Raw genomic sequence first — 17,599 nt, 5'->3', positions numbered from 1 at the left:
AGATGAGGCACTGTGAGGGGTGTGAAGAATGCAACACCTCTCACCAGCAACACTCTGTACCCAGAAAATGCAGCAAACAGACATTTTGAATTTAGAATCTCTTCAGGGTTATTTATAGTGACTTGACTGCAATGTGAAAATAAGCTTCAAAATTCAAGATGATAGACTATTTGGATGATTTAGCAGAATTCAGAAAATGACAGGGGTTTCATATTCTAAAACAGAGGCATGAACAATCGTCTGACATACAATCATACACACTCACATCAAGCTCCCTTCATGCTAGGAGGAGAGTACAGCCCACCCTCGCCAAATCTTTAAAAAAATACTGTGTCATTGAATTAGAAATTCAGTTTAGTTTCATTCAGTTTTTCGAACCTGATTTGCTAGTTTCAGTTGTATAAAAATATGTATCTTTAGTTTTTATATTATTTAGATTTAGTTTTAGGGACAGAAAGCATGCATGGGAGGCTCAGAGGCATTTGTGTTTATTTTATTTGTCTTTTTTTATTTTTGGGGTGGGGGCGGTCACTTGCAACTGGAGGGCAGTAATACATAACCTATGACCTGACTCATCACCTTAAGTTAGGTTTAAATTATAAAGTAAATCTCAATGCGACATACATTTAAAAGGAATAGAGCAGAAACTGTTGCAAAAAATCTGGTTGAAGGAAACTCTCTCTAGCTCTCTTTAACACCAATCCAATGTTTTTCAACTTTATAATATGTCCATATATTGCTGTAATCCGTTTTAGGAATATCTACCCAAAATATTTCACATTCTTTATTACTTTACCAAACATATTATGACATTAGTGAGAGTCAAAATCTGTTAAATTTGTGAACATCTAAATCAACATTTGGTCCATTTAAACAGCGTGCGTCCCTCTTATAGACGAGGGGGAATCCTTAGCATATGCAATGTGTCTGTCTCCGACGTAAAACACATTTTTGACTTCCACACAAAATGACTTCTTTACTTATTTTAGGTTTAAGGAAATGTGTAGGTCGGATTCTTTATCGTAGAGCTATGAAAGTTATGTATTTAGATCCGCCTTCTCGGGACAAATTCAAAGATTGCTTTGACGTAACATTATGGTGAAGTGATATAAATGGATGTAGTGATGCAGCCGACCACCAGAGGGAAGCAAATACAAGTTTAATCGACAGAGGACATTTACATTTACATTTTTACATTTAAGTCATTTAGCAGACGCTCTTATCCAGAGCGACTTACAAATTGGTGGATTCACCTTATGATATCCAGTGGAACAACCACTTTACAATAGTGCATCTAACTCTTTTAAGGGGGGGGGGGGGGGGTTAGAAGGATTACTTTATCCTATCCTAGGTATTCCTTTATCCTATCCTAGGACCATTTACATGGTCCTAGGAAGGTCTGGATGGCTGTAATGTAATGTAAACATATACATATTTTTTTCAGTAATTCTAGTGTACGATTTTGGGGACTGTCAGTTTTAATGCATGGAGTATTCACAGATCGTGTGACATAAAACACGACCTTTCTTTCTTTTCATTAATGACATTTATGGCAGTGTTATTTGTCATTATTAAGCGTTTAACAATAGCGTTAGCCGTGATGCTAATTGTTGCATTCCTCCAATATAGTTCCAGACACTTGTAGAATCTATGCCAAGGCACATTGAAGCTGTTTTGGCCACTCGTGGTGGCCCAAAGCCTTATTAAGACACTTTATGTTGGTGTTTCCTTTATTTTGGCAGTTACTTGTATATAAAACACAGGAAAATCACGTTTCTGACTGCACTGGACCTTTAAGAGGTGTACATGAATGGCTGTGTTGTGTAACACGGTCTTTCTATCAGACTATCAAGTTTCAAGTTTTATACAGTATGTTCGTCCATGTAACGTCCTCTGTGATGTGGACGCTGAGAAACTTAAAACTGCTGATTCTCTCTACTGCAGTCCCATTGATGTGGATCGGGACGCGTTCCATCCTCTGCTTCCTTAAGTCAACAATCAACTCCTTTGTTTTGCTGAGGTTGAGGGATAGGCTGTTGTCCTGGCACCAGAATGCCAGTTAATTTACCTCCTCTCAATAGGCTGTCTCGACATTGTTGGTTATCAGGCAGTATTGTTGGTTATCTCGTCTTTGTTGGTTATCTGCAGTATTGCTGCCCCAGTTGCAGTGCAGAGTCAGACAGACTATGAGTAGCCAGTGGCGATTTCAGAATGTAAATCTTGGTTGGGCAAACTAACAAAAAAAATTGGGGGATGCATGCCAGCAAAACCACTACACAACACTAAACAATACATGAATTGCAATATAACGATGACAAACAGTGCCCACAAACTGTTAGGGCCTACATAAAGCTGTCCCAACAGCAGAGTCCCAACAGCAGTCCAAACACCTTGCCACTACTACACCTGGCTATCAGCAGAGCCTTGTCTGACAGCGAAACAGTTCATTCAGACACACACTGATATGGCTGACTTGCTAAATCAAATGTGGTTTCTACTGACAATTGAGATGTACAAACTATGGCATAAGGGGACGATAAGCAGACGAGAGGCAATCCGTAATTTCGATTAAGACATTAATGAACGTAGTTAATATAAATATTTGTTCAGGACTTTTAAAATGTACAGCGACAGAATTCAGAACATGGGCCGTTCTTACAGTATTCTCCCTGTACACCAAGTTAGAACCGTAGGATAAATAAATGGGGCATATAAGCAGACAATGAAAGCTCTTACAATATTCAATGATTACATTTCTCTAAACCGGTTATAGGCTACATGCCCACCACCAAGTCAGAACAGTAGGCGAAATTAAGAGGGGAAAATAGATCCAGTTATTAGGGTGAGGCACATGGGCTACTAACAGCTTACTACACAACACACACTTAGTATTACTTTCTTAGCTACAGTATACATATCTCCCTGGCATTTTACATCATTTATGCAGCAGCTATACAAGACATTTTTGGACTCACCTTGTTGTGCTCACTTGAACTGGAAGGTGGTGTGGCGGTCTTTCGTGGGCAAATTTTGTCATCAAAGTCTGGCATTCTCTGGATTTATGGTGCTTTCAAGACAACAGGGAACTCAGAAAAAAACAAGGTAGAATCATGATGACATCAGTGATCTTCAGGTTGTAGCTCTAGAAAGAGGCCAGAGATCCCGATTTGGATGACCGTTCAAAATGTATTTTCCCTGTCGGAGCTCGTTTTTTCCTGACTTCCCAGTTGTCTTGAACTCACTGGTCAGATTTCCCAGTTCTGAGTTAACAGTTGTTTTGAGCGCGGCAGAAATCATGCTGGATTGACAGCATGGCTTATGTTGAATGTTTATCATTTTAAGCTTGGAAAAGAGACCCTTAAACCGAGAATTGGGACCACACACCCACTACACTGAATAGCAGGCTAGTGATTGCTTTGCAATGCTTGCAGTTAGCCACTGATTTCTTCCAAACCACTCATTGTTGAATTTGCAATTTCCAACTTGTGTAATGTTTATGTCCAATGGCCAATGAGCACCGGTACGTTTTATCTATAATTTCTCTTCATTATTTCTCTTCATATGACAAGGATTAAAAAGGATTCGCCAGTAGATTGTCAACTTCATTCATGATAATGACTGCTAGCTAAGATTTTGAAAGTATGATGTCCAGTATGATGTTCAATCAAAGCTACTGTAGATATAACATGATTTTACATCATTTTAACTGTGGCCAATGACCTTGAACCTTCTTGGATGGGCACTTCAGAATCAGCTTGATCCACTCTGTCGAAGAACCTTAGACGTTATTTTTCGATATTTTCATTGGTATTGTTAACAAATACACGGCCATAAAGAAAATGAGAATTAAAAACAGGTTCAGCCCCTGGTTCGACTGTGAGCTGTCAGAGTTACTCCACCTCAAGAATTCAATTTGGCAAATCGCTCAGTACACGCATACTCAGGCTGATTGGCTCTTGTTAAGGCAAATGAGAAATATGTGCACTCAGGCTATCTGGAAGGCCAAAGTTAGTTACTATAAGGAGCAGTTCTCTCTCTGTGGGTCTAACCCCAAGAAGTTCTGGAAAACGGTTAAAGACCTGGAGAATAAACCCTCCTCCTCACAGCTGCCCATGTCCCTTAATGTTGATGATGTGGTTGTTACTGACAAGGAGCACATGGCTGAGCTCTTTAATCACCACTTCATTAAGGCAGGATTCCTATTTGACTCTGTCATGCGTCCTTGCCTGTCCAACATTTCCTCATCTCCCACCCCTTCTAATGTGACGATCCCCGATGCACCTCCCTATTTTTCCCCTGCCACACTACAATGTTTCTCTCTGCAGGCGGTCACTGAGTCCGAAGTGCTAAAGCAGCTCCTTAAACTTGACCCTTTCTTCTTTAAGGTTGCTGCCCCTATCATCGCCAAGCCTATCTCTGATCTTTTTAACCTGTCTCTCCTCTCTGGGGAGGTTCCCATTGTTTGGAAGGCAGCCACAGTGCATCCTTTATTTAAAGGGGAGATAAAGTTGATCCTAACTGTTATATACTGTAATTTATATTTTGTCCTGTTTACCCAAAAGTGTTGGAAAAACTTGTCAATAATCAACTGACTGGCTTTCTTGATGTCTATAGTATTCTCTCGGGTATTCAATCTGGTTTCCGCTCAGGTTATGGATGTGTCACTGCAACGTTAAGGGTTCTAAATGATGTCACCATTGCCCTTGATTCTAAGCAATGTTGTGCTTCTATTTTTATTGATTTGGCCAAAGCTTTTGATATGGTAGACCATTCCATTCTTGTGGACCGGCTAAGGAGTTGTCACGACTTCCGCCGAAGTCGGCTCCTCTCCTTGTTTGGGCGGCGTTCGGCGGTCGACGTCACCGGTCTTCTAGCCATCGCCGCTCCACTGTTCATTGTTCCATTTGTTTTGTCTTGTTTCCCCGCACACCTGGTTTACATTCCCTAATCACACTACATATATATTCCCTCTGTTCCCCACATGTCTTTGTGTGTAATTGTTTTTGTTACATGTTTTCCCCGGGTACCGTGTTGTACCCGAGTGTGTTTAATTGTATAACTTGTGCATTATTGTGACTGTTGTCGCGCTTTGCACTTTTTCCATTTGGCTGAAGGTTTCTGATGCAGTTGTGTCCGTTTGTTGTTACTTCTGCCAATTAAAGTGTGTGCCTGATCACAACTCTCCGCTCTCCTGCACCTGACTTCTTACCAGTAGCGCACAACCTGACAGGAGTATTGGTGTCTCTGAGGGGTCTTTGGCCTGGTTTGCTAACTACCTCGCTCAAAGAGTGCAGTGTATAAAGTCAGAACATCTGCTGTCTCAGCCACTGCCTGTCACCAAGGGAGTACCCCAAGGCTCGATCCTAGTCCCCACGCTCTTCTCAGTTTACATCAACAACATAGCTCAAGCAGTAGGAAGCTCTCTCATCCATTTAAATACTTATACTCAGCTGGCCCCTCCCTGTATTTTGTGTTGAACATTCTACAAAAAACGTTTCTTAGTTTCCAATGATCTTTCTCTGCCCTTAACCTTGTTCTGAACACCTCCAAAACAAAGGTCATGTGGTTTGGTAAGAAGAATGCCCCTCTCCCCACATGTGTGATTAATACCTCTGAGGGTTTAGAGCTTGAGGTAGTCACCTCATACAAGTACTTGGGAGTATGGCTAGACTCTATATTGTCCTTCTCACAGCACATATCAAAGCTGTAGGCTAAGGTTAAATCTAGACTTGGTTTCCTCAATTGTAATCGCTCCTCTTTCACCACAGCTGCCAAACTAACCCTGATTCAGATGACCATCCTACCCATGCTAGATTACGGAGAAGTAATTTATAGATCGGCAGGTAAGGGTGCTCTCGAGCGGCTAGATGTTCTTTATCATTCGGCCATCAGATTTGCCACCAATGCTCCTTATAGGTGTAACGGCTTTCTTCCAGGGGTGAAGGAGAGGACCAAAGTGCAGCGCGGTTAGTGTTCAACATGTTTAATTTGACGACAAGTGAACACTACAAACAACAAACAAAACAACAAACCGTGAAAACCGATACAGACCTATCTGGTGCAGAACACAAACACAGAGACAGGTAACAACCACCCACAACGAACACAGTGAAACAACCTACCTAAATATGACTCTTAATTAGAGGAACGCAAAACACCTGCCTCTAATTAAGAGCCATACCAGGCAACCCTAAACCAACATAGAAACACACAACATAGAATGCCCACCCAAAACTCACGCCCTGACCATCACACACATACAAAACAACAGAAAACAGGTCAGGAACGTGACAGAACCCCCCCCTCAAGGTGCGAACGCCGGGCGCACCAGCACAAAGTCCAGGGGAGGGTCTGGGTGGGCATCTGACCACGGTGGTGGCTCAGGCTCCGGACGCTGTCCCCACACCACCATAGTCACTCCCCGCTTCTGTATCCCCCTCCCAATGACCACCCTCCAACTAAAACCACCTAAATGAAGGGGCAGCACCGGGATAAGGGGCAGCACCGGGATAAGGGGCGGCAGGTCCTGGCTGAGGAACTCTGGCAGGTCCTGGCTGAGGGACTCTGGCAGGTCCTGGCTGAGGGACTCTGGCAGGTCCTGGCTGAGGGACTCTGGCAGGTCCTGGCTGAGGGACTCTGGCAGGTCCGGGCTGAGGGACTCTGGCAGGTCCGGGCTGACGGAAGGCTCTGGCTGATCCGGTCTGGCGGAAGGCTCTGGCTGATCCGGTCTGGCGGAAGGCTCTGGCTGATCCGGTCTGGCGGAAGGCTCTGGCTGATCCGGTCTGGCGGAAGGCTCTGGCTGATCCGGTCTGGCGGAAGGCTCTGGCTGATCCGGTCTGGCGGAAGGCTCTGGCTGATCCGGTCTGGCGGAAGGCTCTGGCTGATCCGGTCTGGCGGAAGGCTCTAGCGGCTCCTGTCTGGCGGACGGCTCTAGCGGCTCCTGTCTGGCGGACGGCTCTGTAGGCTCATGGCAGACGGGCGGCTTTGCAGGCTCATGGCAGACGGGCGGCTTTGCAGGCTCATGGCAGACGGACAGTTCAGACGGCGTAGGGCAGACGGGCAGTTCAGACGCCGCTGGGCAGACGGGCAGTTCAGGCGCCGCTGGGCAGACGGGCAGTTCAGGCGTCGCTGGGCAGACGGGCAGTTCAGGCGCCGCTGGGCAGACGGGCAGTTCAGGCGCCGCTGGGCAGACGGGCAGTTCAGGCGCCGCTGGGCAGACGGCAGACTCTGGCCGGCTGAGACGCACTGTAGGCCTGGTGCGTGGTACCGGAACTGGAGGTACCGGGCTAAGGACACGCACCTTCAGGCTAGTGCGGGGAACAACAACAGGGCACACTGGACTCTCGTGGCGCACTCTAGGCCTGGTGCGTGGTACCGGAACTGGAGGTACCGGGCTGAGGGCACGCACCTCAGGGCGAGTGCGGGGAGAAGGAACAGTGCGTACAGGGCTCTGGAGACGCACAGGAGGCTTGGTGCGTGGTGCCGGAACTGGAGGCACTGGGCTGGAGACACGCACCATAGGGAGAGTGCGTGGAGGAGGAACAGGGCTCTGGAGATGCACTGGAAGCCTGGTGCGTGGTGTAGGCACTGGTGGTACTGAGCTGGGGTGGGAAGGTGGCGCCGGATATACCGGACCGTGAAGGAGGACACGTGCTCTTGAGCACCGAGCCTCCCCAACCTTACCAGGTTGAATGGTCCCCGTAGCCCTGCCAGTGCGGCGAGGTGGAATAGCCCGCACTGGGCTATGCAGGCGAACCGGGGACACCACCTGTAAGGCTGGTGCCATGTACGCCGGCCCGAGGAGACGTACTGGAGACCAGATACGTTGGGCCGGCTTCATGGCACTCGGCTCGATGCCCAACCTAGCCCTCCCAGTGCGGCAAGGTGGAATAGCCCGCACTGGGCTAAGCACGCGTACTGGGGACACCGTGCGCTTTACCGCATAACACGGTGTCTGACCAGTACGACGCTCTCTCACTCCACGGCAAGCCCGGGGAGTTGGCTCAGGTATCCAACCCGGCTTCGCCACACCCCCCTTTATCCCCCCCCCAAGAAATTTTTGGGTGAGCCTCTCGGGCTTCCAGCCTCTCTTACGTGCTGCCTCCTCAATCCACCGCTCCTGGGCTGTGGCTGCCTCCTTCACCTCCCGAGAGCGGCGATTCTCTCCAACCCTTCCCCAGGGTCCTTTTCCGTCCATGATCTCCCAAGACCATTCCTCCTGTGTCCAGTAGTCCTGTGTACTGGGTCGCTGCTGCTCCCCGTTGCTACGCTGCTTGGTCCGGGTTTGGTGGGTGGTTCTGTAACGGCTTTCTTCCAGGGGTGAAGGAGAGGACCAAAGTGCAGCGCGGTTAGTGTTCAACATGTTTAATTTGACGACAAGTGAACACTACAAACAACAAACAAAACAACAAACCGTGAAAACCGATACAGACCTATCTGGTGCAGAACACAAACACAGAGACAGGTAACAACCACCCACAACGAACACAGTGAAACAACCTACCTAAATATGACTCTTAATTAGAGGAACGCAAAACACCTGCCTCTAATTAAGAGCCATACCAGGCAACCCTAAACCAACATAGAAACACACAACATAGAATGCCCACCCAAAACTCACGCCCTGACCATCACACACATACAAAACAACAGAAAACAGGTCAGGAACGTGACAATAGGACACATCACTGCATTCTATACTCTGTAAACTGGTCATCTCTGTGTACACGTTGCAAAGACCCACTGGTTGATGCTTTTTTATAAAACCCTCTTAGGCCTCACTCCCCCCTATCTGAGATACCTACTGCAGCCCTCATCCTCCACATACAACACCCGTTCTGCCAGTCATATTCTGTTAAAGGTCCCCAAAGCACACTAATCTCTGGGTTGCTCCTCTTTTCAGTTTGCTGCAGCTAGTGACTGGAACAAGCTGCGAAAAAAACACTCATACTGGACCGTTTTATCTCTTCATTCAAAGACTCAATCACGGACACTCTTACTGACAGTTGTGGCTGCTCCGCGTGATGTATTGTTGTCTCTACCTTCTTGCCCTTTGTGCAGTTGTCTGTGCCCAATAATGTTTGTACCATGTTTTGTGCTGCTACCAAGTTGTGGTCATGTTGTGTTGCTACCATGCTGTGTTTTCATGTGTTGCTGCCATGCTATGTTGTTGTATTAGGTTTCTCTTTATGTCGTGTTATGGTGTCTCTCTTGTCGTGATGTGTTTTGTCCTATATTTGATATTTTATTTTTAATCCCAGCCCCCGTCCCTGCAGGAGGCCTTTTGCCTTCTAAATAATACTTTTTTCTTAACTGATTTGCCTAGTTAAATAAAGGTTAAATAAATACAATTCTAATGTACCTCTATGGCAGCACCTAAGGGGCTTGTATGCACATATGCTAAGTGTCCCCATGAGTGACAGAACACTGAGCCACTCACGGCGCAACTAGAGAACATTACCAACCCCTACGCTCCGTATTTTCCGCTGGCTGCCCCACCACCACAGAGAGCACGGATCTAGGCTGAAACACCTGTATTTTGGACCTGCTTTACTCAAGAAAGCAAAAAAGAGACCATGTTTGTATGGAGGCTTTATTAACTCAATATAATTTTTTATTTTTTTACATTGTTTGCAAACTGATGTGTGACACATATTAATGGCAAAATAACATGAAAACAGACAACCTCCCCCCCAAAGAATTGGCCCTGAATGATGGGTCGCCACTATGAGTAGCTATGGGTGACTTTTGCTAGGTGGGGAGGAAGGGAGCACACCACGGCTGACTGAGTGAATCATGCAGCTCTGGCGCTGAACATGCTGATGGCTTGGGGCAGAGGAGGCATTAGTAGTCTGGGTCTGACTATAGAATCCAGAATTAGCATGAGGCTTCATAGTAGCATTGGGCTGCTTATCTGTTCTAGTATCATAATAAGCCATTTAATGCTCTCCTTTCCTCCTGTTTCAGATGTTCCCTTCAGAGCATGGAGACTCTTTCAGTAATAACATCAACTGCTGAGCTGAGAGAATGAACAGGACAGCCAGCCTATCAGGGGACACCCTGGTCACGTGTCACTTCCCCCTGGTGCAGCTCCCCCCCTGGCAGCTTCCTGTGCAGGCGGCTCTGTGCAGCAGCTCTTCCAAGCGGCCTGGTCGACTGTGCTCCAGCTCCGTGGTTCTGACCCGCGCTGCCTCCCTCCCCGAGCAAGGCAACCTCCACAGAGAGCCCTTCCACAACCGCCTCAGACATATCTCCTCCAGCTACTGGAGCCTCAACGAGGACTGGGGTGAGGGGGACGGGGAGGGGGTCAGTGACAGCAGTGGGAAGTGTGACTCTGGATCATCATCAGAGGAGGCGTCACAGATGACAATCTCTCAAAGACATAAACAACACCCTGTAGTTAGAGGTACTTTACGGCTACACAACTCCTTTCTCCCTAATGAATGGGTGGATGAAGATGAGGAGGATGAAGATAGTGATGGAGATAACCTGCACAGATACCATGAGGACTCCTCTTTTGTGCTGCAGCTGCATGGAAACTCTAACTGGGCCCTGAGTAATGCTGGGAGGCGGACCGCCAAACCTTCTAGCCAATCAGCCAGTCAGAACCATGACAACAGGGGTAAAACTGTGTTGAAGGACTGTGGGGCGCAGGAGAGACTGGAAGACGTTGAAGATAATATGCTAAAATGTGGTGATGAGAGCTACTGCTTCAGCTATGGCCAAACAAAATGTTTCCCTGAGTCTTTCTCTGATGGTCTTCTAGAGTACGTCACAGACTCCTCCTGCAACAGCTCAGATGGGGTTCTTGTCAACTTCAGCGCGATCTACAACAAGAGTAACAACCCTGCCACCCCAAACGACCTCAGCAGCCCTGCAATGCAGTCATCCCAGCCAGCAGAAGGCACAGTCGTCCTAAACCTGCAACCTTTCCCCCAGGAGCCCCAGGGTCCTCAAGATGCTGGCCCCAGTCAGGGGGGAAGAACAACCTCCTCTCCTCTTGACGGGGGGCCTTCTGTCCCCTGCTGGTCACCACAGGCGCTGGACTCAAACTGTAATGTCTACCTTCCCGACGCCCAGGGCCTCCTGTCCTCTCTGGAGGTCTCTGATCTCACTTCCTGTCTCCAGAGCCAGGCCAGGCTGCTGCCCACAGGGACCACCCAGAAGTACTACAAGCTGGTGACCTGTGACCTGTCATCCCAGTCAGCCTCGCCCAGCCCAGCCTGGTCCAGCACCACCAGCGTCACCTCAGAGGGCCACTACTTCCTCTTCAGTAAGGCCCGGGGAGAGCAGAGCCAGGGGGAGAAACAGGTTGGCATACCACAATGTTTAAATGATGCACAACTTTTGAATTTCTTCTTCAGGTTTTGACTAATTTGTAAGATGTATGATGAGCAGAATGACTTTCATAGCAGTTGACATTCCTGTCAACTAATCAAAGTTTTATCTGTTTCTCCATGGCCAGCAGGAAGAAGGCTTAGACAAAGAAGGGAGGAGAGCTACCCCATTGCACCGTCCTCACCGTATGAGCTGGGACTCCCAGCATGTCACCTCCTTTGCTGAGATTGCCTACTGTAAGAGACATACAGACAGCTGCCAGAGCTCCAGCCACTCCCACACCTCCCAGGATCTGTGTCCCATTCAAGAGGCAGTTTCCCTGGGCCAGAGTAGCAGCCACTCCCCCCTACTCCTGAGTCCCAACCAAGGCAGTAGCACTGTGTTCAACCGCCCTTCTGTGTCACCGAACCATGAGACGGAGGAGGAGGGTAAGAAAACAAGACAGTTGGTATTTTTACATGAGTAATTACGATTCAGCTGATCTACCCTTGTTTTTTCCTTATATTTAAAACTTTTCCCCTCTCCCTCTCTCCCTCTCAGGGGCATGTTCATGGGCCACTCCTGTGGTTCGCTACAGTAAGGCTCAGAGGCCCACCTCCCTGCCCATCCAGCCCTTTGTCCTGCTTCCCCCAGTGGGTAAACCTCAGAGCCAGCCTCTGGGCTCCCTGCTGGACCAGTACATCAGCCACAAGAACACCAAGCCCAGCTCCAGCTCCCAGCCAGGGTCCAAGTGCATAGGCAAAGGCAACAGACTCCCAACCCACCTGCATCCCTCACCGCTAGGCAGCTATGGAGCCATCCTCCTGGAAGGCCCCTCCAGCTCTGATACCTGCTCCACCTGCACCCCCAGTCCAGAACGCTTCCAGTCCAGACTCAACTGGACACACTCCAGTCCATACAGGCCCCACACTAGCCTTGGTCTCACTTCGACCAGTCCAAAACAAGCACAAACAAGCACCAAACTAACCCAGGCTTATTCATGCCAGGACCAGCTCTATGAAGACCTAGACCAAACCTGCCCCAGCCCAGCTCAGGCCCACAGTAGCCCAAACCAGTCTCATTGTAAAGATTCAATCAAACGGAGCCAAGGCATGGCTCAGATCTGCCAAGATCTCATTCGCCTGTCCCCAGAACAGAAGAGCCTCAACCCAGTCCTCCTGACCCACAGCCCTCACTGCCCCATCTCCCATGTAGCAACCATGTCACCCTCTGACAGTCACATCCATCATTCAGACCTGCTGGTTATCTTTTCTCCAGACCCACCCTTACTGCCCCACAAGACAATCCCACTATCCTCAGTCCCTATGACTGGGTCTGCAGCCTCTCATCGTAGCCTGACAGCTGCTCTATCGTCAGTGGCCCCTCTGTCCTCTCTGAGCGCCCTTCTGCAGCCCCTGGTGTCTGCAGGGCCCAGTGTAAAGCAGCATCAACAACAGCACTGTGACTCCTTCAGCCTGAGTGACAGTAGGCCACCTGTGGAGTTCTGCCTGTCACCTGAAGCCTCCTACGAGTCTCTGTCCATCAGCCACCTGCAGAGGAGAGGTGAGGAAGAGGGAGGGGCCTGATCTGTGTATAGGTGATAGAGCATGGATCAACCTGGTCTCAGAGCATTTCATATTATTTTCAAGTGAAATCAAATTGTATTTGTCACATGCGCCGAATACAACAGGTGTAGGTAGACCTTACCGTGAAATGGTTACTTACAAGCATATAACCAACAATGCAGTTTTAAGAAAAATATTTACTAAATAAAATAAAAAAATAAAAGATCAACAATAAAATAACAGTAACGAGGCTATATACAGGGGGTACCGGTACCGAGTCAATGTACGGGGGTACAGATTAGTTGGGGTAATATGTACATGTAGGTACAGTAGGGGTAAAGTGACTATGCATAGATAATAAACAGCCTTCTTGACACCGCCTGTTATAGAGGTCCTGGATGGCAGGAAGCTTGACACCAGTGATGTACTGGGCCGTACACACTACCCTCTGTAGCTTCTTGTGGTCGTAGGCCGAGCAGTTGCCATACCAAGCAGTGAAACAAGCAGTCAGGATGCTCTAGATGGTGCAGCTGTAGAACTTTTTGAGGATCTGAGGACCCATGCCAAATCTTTTCAGTTTCCTGAGGGAGAATAGGCATTGCTGTGCCCTCTTAACGACTGTCTTGGTGTGTTTGGACCATGATAGTTTGTTGGTAATGTGGACACCAAGGAACTTGAAGCTCTCAACCTGCTCCACTACAGCCCCATCGATGAGAATGGGGGTGTGCTCGGCCCTCCTTTTCCTGTAGTCCACGATCATCTCCTTTGTCTTGATCACGTTGAGGGAGAGATTGTTGTCCTGGCACCACACTTCCAGGTCTCTGACCTCCCTATAGGCTGTCTCATCGTTGTCGGTGATCAGGCATACCACCGTTGTGTCGTCGGCAAACTTAATGATGGTGTTGGAGTCGTGCTTGGCCACGCAGTCATGGGTGAACAGGGAGTACAGGAGGGTACTAAGCACGCACCCCTGAGGGGCCCCCGTGTTAAGGATCAGCGTGGCTGATGTGTTGTTGCATACCCTTACCACCTGGGGACGGCCCATCAGGAAGTCCAGGATCCAGTTGCAGAGGGAGATGTTTAGTCACAGGATCCTTAGCTTAGTGATGAGCTTTGAGGGCACTATGGTGTTGAACACAGAGCTGTAGTCAATGAACAGCATTCTCACGTAGGTGTTCCTTTTGCCCAGGTGACAGAGGGCAGTGTGTAGTGCAATAGAGATTGCATCATCTGTGGATCTATTGGGGCGGTATGCAAATGGGAGTGGGTCTAGGGTTTCATGCTCGGAGTACACGTGCTGGTAATCCATCTGGCCCTGCAGCCTTGTGAATGTTGACCTGTTTAAAGGTCTTGCTCACATCGGCTACGGCGAGCGTGATCACACAGTTGTCCAGAACAGCTGCTGCTCTTATGCATGTTTCAGTGTTGCTTGCCTCGAAGTGCGCATCGAAGTTGTTTACCTCATCTGGTAGGCTTGTGTCACTGGGCAGCTCGCGGCTGGGCTTCCCTTTATAGTCGGTAATAGTTTGCAAGCCACGTGCGTCGAAGCCGATGTAGTAGGATTTAATCTTAGTCCTATATTTACACTTTGCCTGTTTGATGGATTCTTATGAGGGCATAGCGGGATTTCTTATAAGCGTCCGGGTTAGAGTCCCGCTCCTTGAAAGCAGCAGCTCTAGCCTTTAGCTCAGTGCGGATGTTGCCTGTAATCCATGGCTTCTGGTTAGGGGATGTACATACGTTCACTGTAGGGACAATGTAATCGATGCACTTATTGATGAAGCCATTGACTGATGTGGTATACTCCTCAATGCCAACGGATGAGTCCTGGAACATATTCCAGTCTGTGCTATTAAAAGAGTCCTGTAGCTTAGCATCAGCGTCATCTGACCACGTCCGTATTAAGTGAGTCACTGGTACTTCCTGCTTTTGTTTTTGTTTGTAAACAGGAATCAGGAGGATAGAAATATGGTCAGATTTGCCAAATGGAGGGCGAGGGAGAACGTTGTATGCGTCTCTCTAGAGTTTTTTCCCCTCTTGTTGCACATGTAACATGCTGGTAGAAATGAGGTAAAACGGATTTAAGTTTCCCTGCATTAAAGTCCCCGGCCACTAGGAGCGCTGCCTCTGGATGAGCATTTTCTTGTTTGCTTAAGACTTTATACAGCTCGTTGTGGTCTTAGTGTCTTCATCAATTTGGGTTGGTAAATAGACAGCTACGAAAAATATAGATGAAAACTCTCTTGGTAGATAGTGTGGTCTATAGCTTATCATCTATAGCTTATCATACTCTACTTCAGGCGAGCAAAATCTTGAGACTTCCTTAATTTTGATTTTGCGCACCAACTGTTATTGACAAATAGACACAGACCGCCACTCCTGGTCTTACCGGAGGCAGCTGTTCTGCCTTGCCGATGCACGAAAAAACCAGTCAACTGTATATTATCCATATCGTCGTTCAGCCAAATCTCATCCAGTTAATTCTCCAATGATTGCACGTTGGCCAATAGGACAGATAGTAGAGGTGGGTTACTCAATCGCCAACTAATTCTCACAAGGCAGCCCGATCTGTGTCTCCTGTATCAGCGTCTTCTCTTCATGCAAATGACGGGGATTTGGGCCTGGTCGGGTATCTGGAGTAAATCCTTTGCGTCCGACTTGTTAAAGAAAAAATCTTTGTCCAGGTCGAGGTGAGTAATCGCTGTTCTGGTATCCAGAAGCTCTTTTCGGTCATAAGAGAAGGTGGCAGAAACATTATGTACAAAATAAGTTACAAACAACCTGAAAAAAACTAACAAAATACCACAATTGGTTAGGATCCTGTAATACAGGAGCCATCTCCTCCAGCACTATTCTCTCACGTACTCTGTATGTAAATCCGAGACAATCCATTTAGTATAATATATTATGTTTCGTATGTATTGTATTCATTTGTGGGTGTCCATCAACCATTTCGTGTGATATGTTACAAATTAAAATTAGATCATAGGTTACGAATTTGCTAGTCTAAGCCCTGTCTAAGCCAGGGGAGGGGAGGGTGGGGGGTTCTACTAAGCTATATGGAATTGTTTTAAGGTCATACCAAAGATCATTTAGCTATTTGATTTGGAATTTTAAGACCCCTTAAAGTATCAGAAATATACAGTACCAGTCAAAAGTGTGGACACACCTACTGACTTCCTTTAGATTTGTTTTGTTTTTTGACTATCTGTTGTTCCATGTAGTGAATATGTTATTCAATGCATTTGTATGGGCTAATAGTAGAGTAGTAAGGCCAAATAAACATTTTCATATATGTTTTAATATATACAGTACCAGTCAAAAGTTTGGACACACCTACTCATTCAAGGGTTTTTATTTTTACTATTTTTTACATTGTAGAATAATAGTGAAGACATCAAAACTATGAAATAACACATATGGAATCATGTAGTAACCAAAAAGGTGTTAAACAAATTAAAATATATTTGAGATTCTTCAAAGTAGCCACCCTTTGCCTTGATGACAGCTTTGCACACACTTGGCATTCTCTCAACCAGCTTCATGAGGAATAACAGTTTTATTGCTCACTGACTAAATTACCGGTTTCCTGTTTTTCTAAGACAGCAATTGGCTGTTTTGAAGGTGAAGTTTGGGCATTTTATTTACTTATGATTTTTGTGAATTGTGATTGTGTTAGTGTGTCCAAACACTTGACTGGTACTGTATATGTAAAAAAAAATATATATATTAGCCCATACAAACGCATTGAATAACATATTCACTACATGGAACAACAGATAGTCCAAAAAACAAATCTAAAGGAAGTCTCTATCCTATATCTGAGCGATATAAGAAAGATCAGGAAACATATATTTTTTTAACCAGTGGTGTAAAGTACCACTTAAATATTTTTGGGGGGTATCTGTACTTTACTATTTCTATTTTTGACTACTTTTACTTTTACTTCACTACATTCCTAAAAAAAATTATGTATTTGTTACTCCATACATTTTACCTAACACCCGAAGGTACTCAGTACATTTTGAATGCTTAGCAGGACAGGAAAATTGTATAATTCACGCACTTATCAAGACAACACAAGGTACTCCCTTCTGCCTCTGATCTGGCGGACTCACTCAACACAAATGCATATTTTGTAAATTATGTCTGAGTGTTGAAGTGTGCACCTGGCTATTTGTACCTTTTAAAAACAAGAAAATGGTGCTGTCTGCTTTACGGAATTAGAAATTATTTATACTTCTACTTTTGATACTTAAGTATATTTAGAACCAAATACTTTTAGACATTTACTCAAGTAGTATTTTACTGGGTGACTTTTACTTGAGTAACTTCCTATTAAGGTATCTTTACTTTTACTACAGACATTTTGGTACTTTATCCACCACTGTTTTTAACCCTGTCACGAAACAGTCTCCATATATTCAGTACTTCTCAACTTTACACAAAGCGGTCATAGTTAGTGTGTAGCCCAAACTGTACGGACGCTACAGACAGAAGTTGGCAGGTCGACTTCAGACAAGTCCCAAGAAACTTGTGGGGCTCATAGAACAAAACGGAGTTAAGTTAATGGGGTTAAGGGTATTTTGAGCTGAGAGCATATAATGTGGATTGTGTGATGTGATGTTGACTGTGTGTGATGTCAATGTATAAATCAGAGGATGTGTGTGGTAGGTAGACAGTGTCAGTAATCTAGTGTTATGTCACGATGGAGAGTA

General features: G+C 46.4%; 1 protein-coding gene across 1 annotated transcript in view; it reads left to right on the top strand.

Moving 5' to 3' along the window:
- The window catches only part of LOC139543917 (AP-4 complex accessory subunit RUSC2), a 33,776-nt gene that overhangs the window by 7,400 nt on the left and 8,777 nt on the right, over positions 1-17,599 (top strand). The window contains exons 2-4 of the mRNA XM_071350460.1: positions 9,967-11,310; positions 11,465-11,765; positions 11,878-12,879. Coding sequence (XP_071206561.1) covers positions 10,027-11,310; positions 11,465-11,765; positions 11,878-12,879 — 2,587 coding nt within the window. The 5' untranslated portion in view covers positions 9,967-10,026. The remainder of the gene's footprint in view (positions 1-9,966; positions 11,311-11,464; positions 11,766-11,877; positions 12,880-17,599) is intronic.

Source organism: Salvelinus alpinus, chromosome 18, assembly GCF_045679555.1.
Source record: "Salvelinus alpinus chromosome 18, SLU_Salpinus.1, whole genome shotgun sequence".
Lineage (NCBI taxonomy): Eukaryota > Metazoa > Chordata > Actinopteri > Salmoniformes > Salmonidae > Salvelinus > Salvelinus alpinus.
Note: the sequence above shows the minus strand (reverse complement) of the source record. Positions and strands in the feature narration are given on the sequence as shown.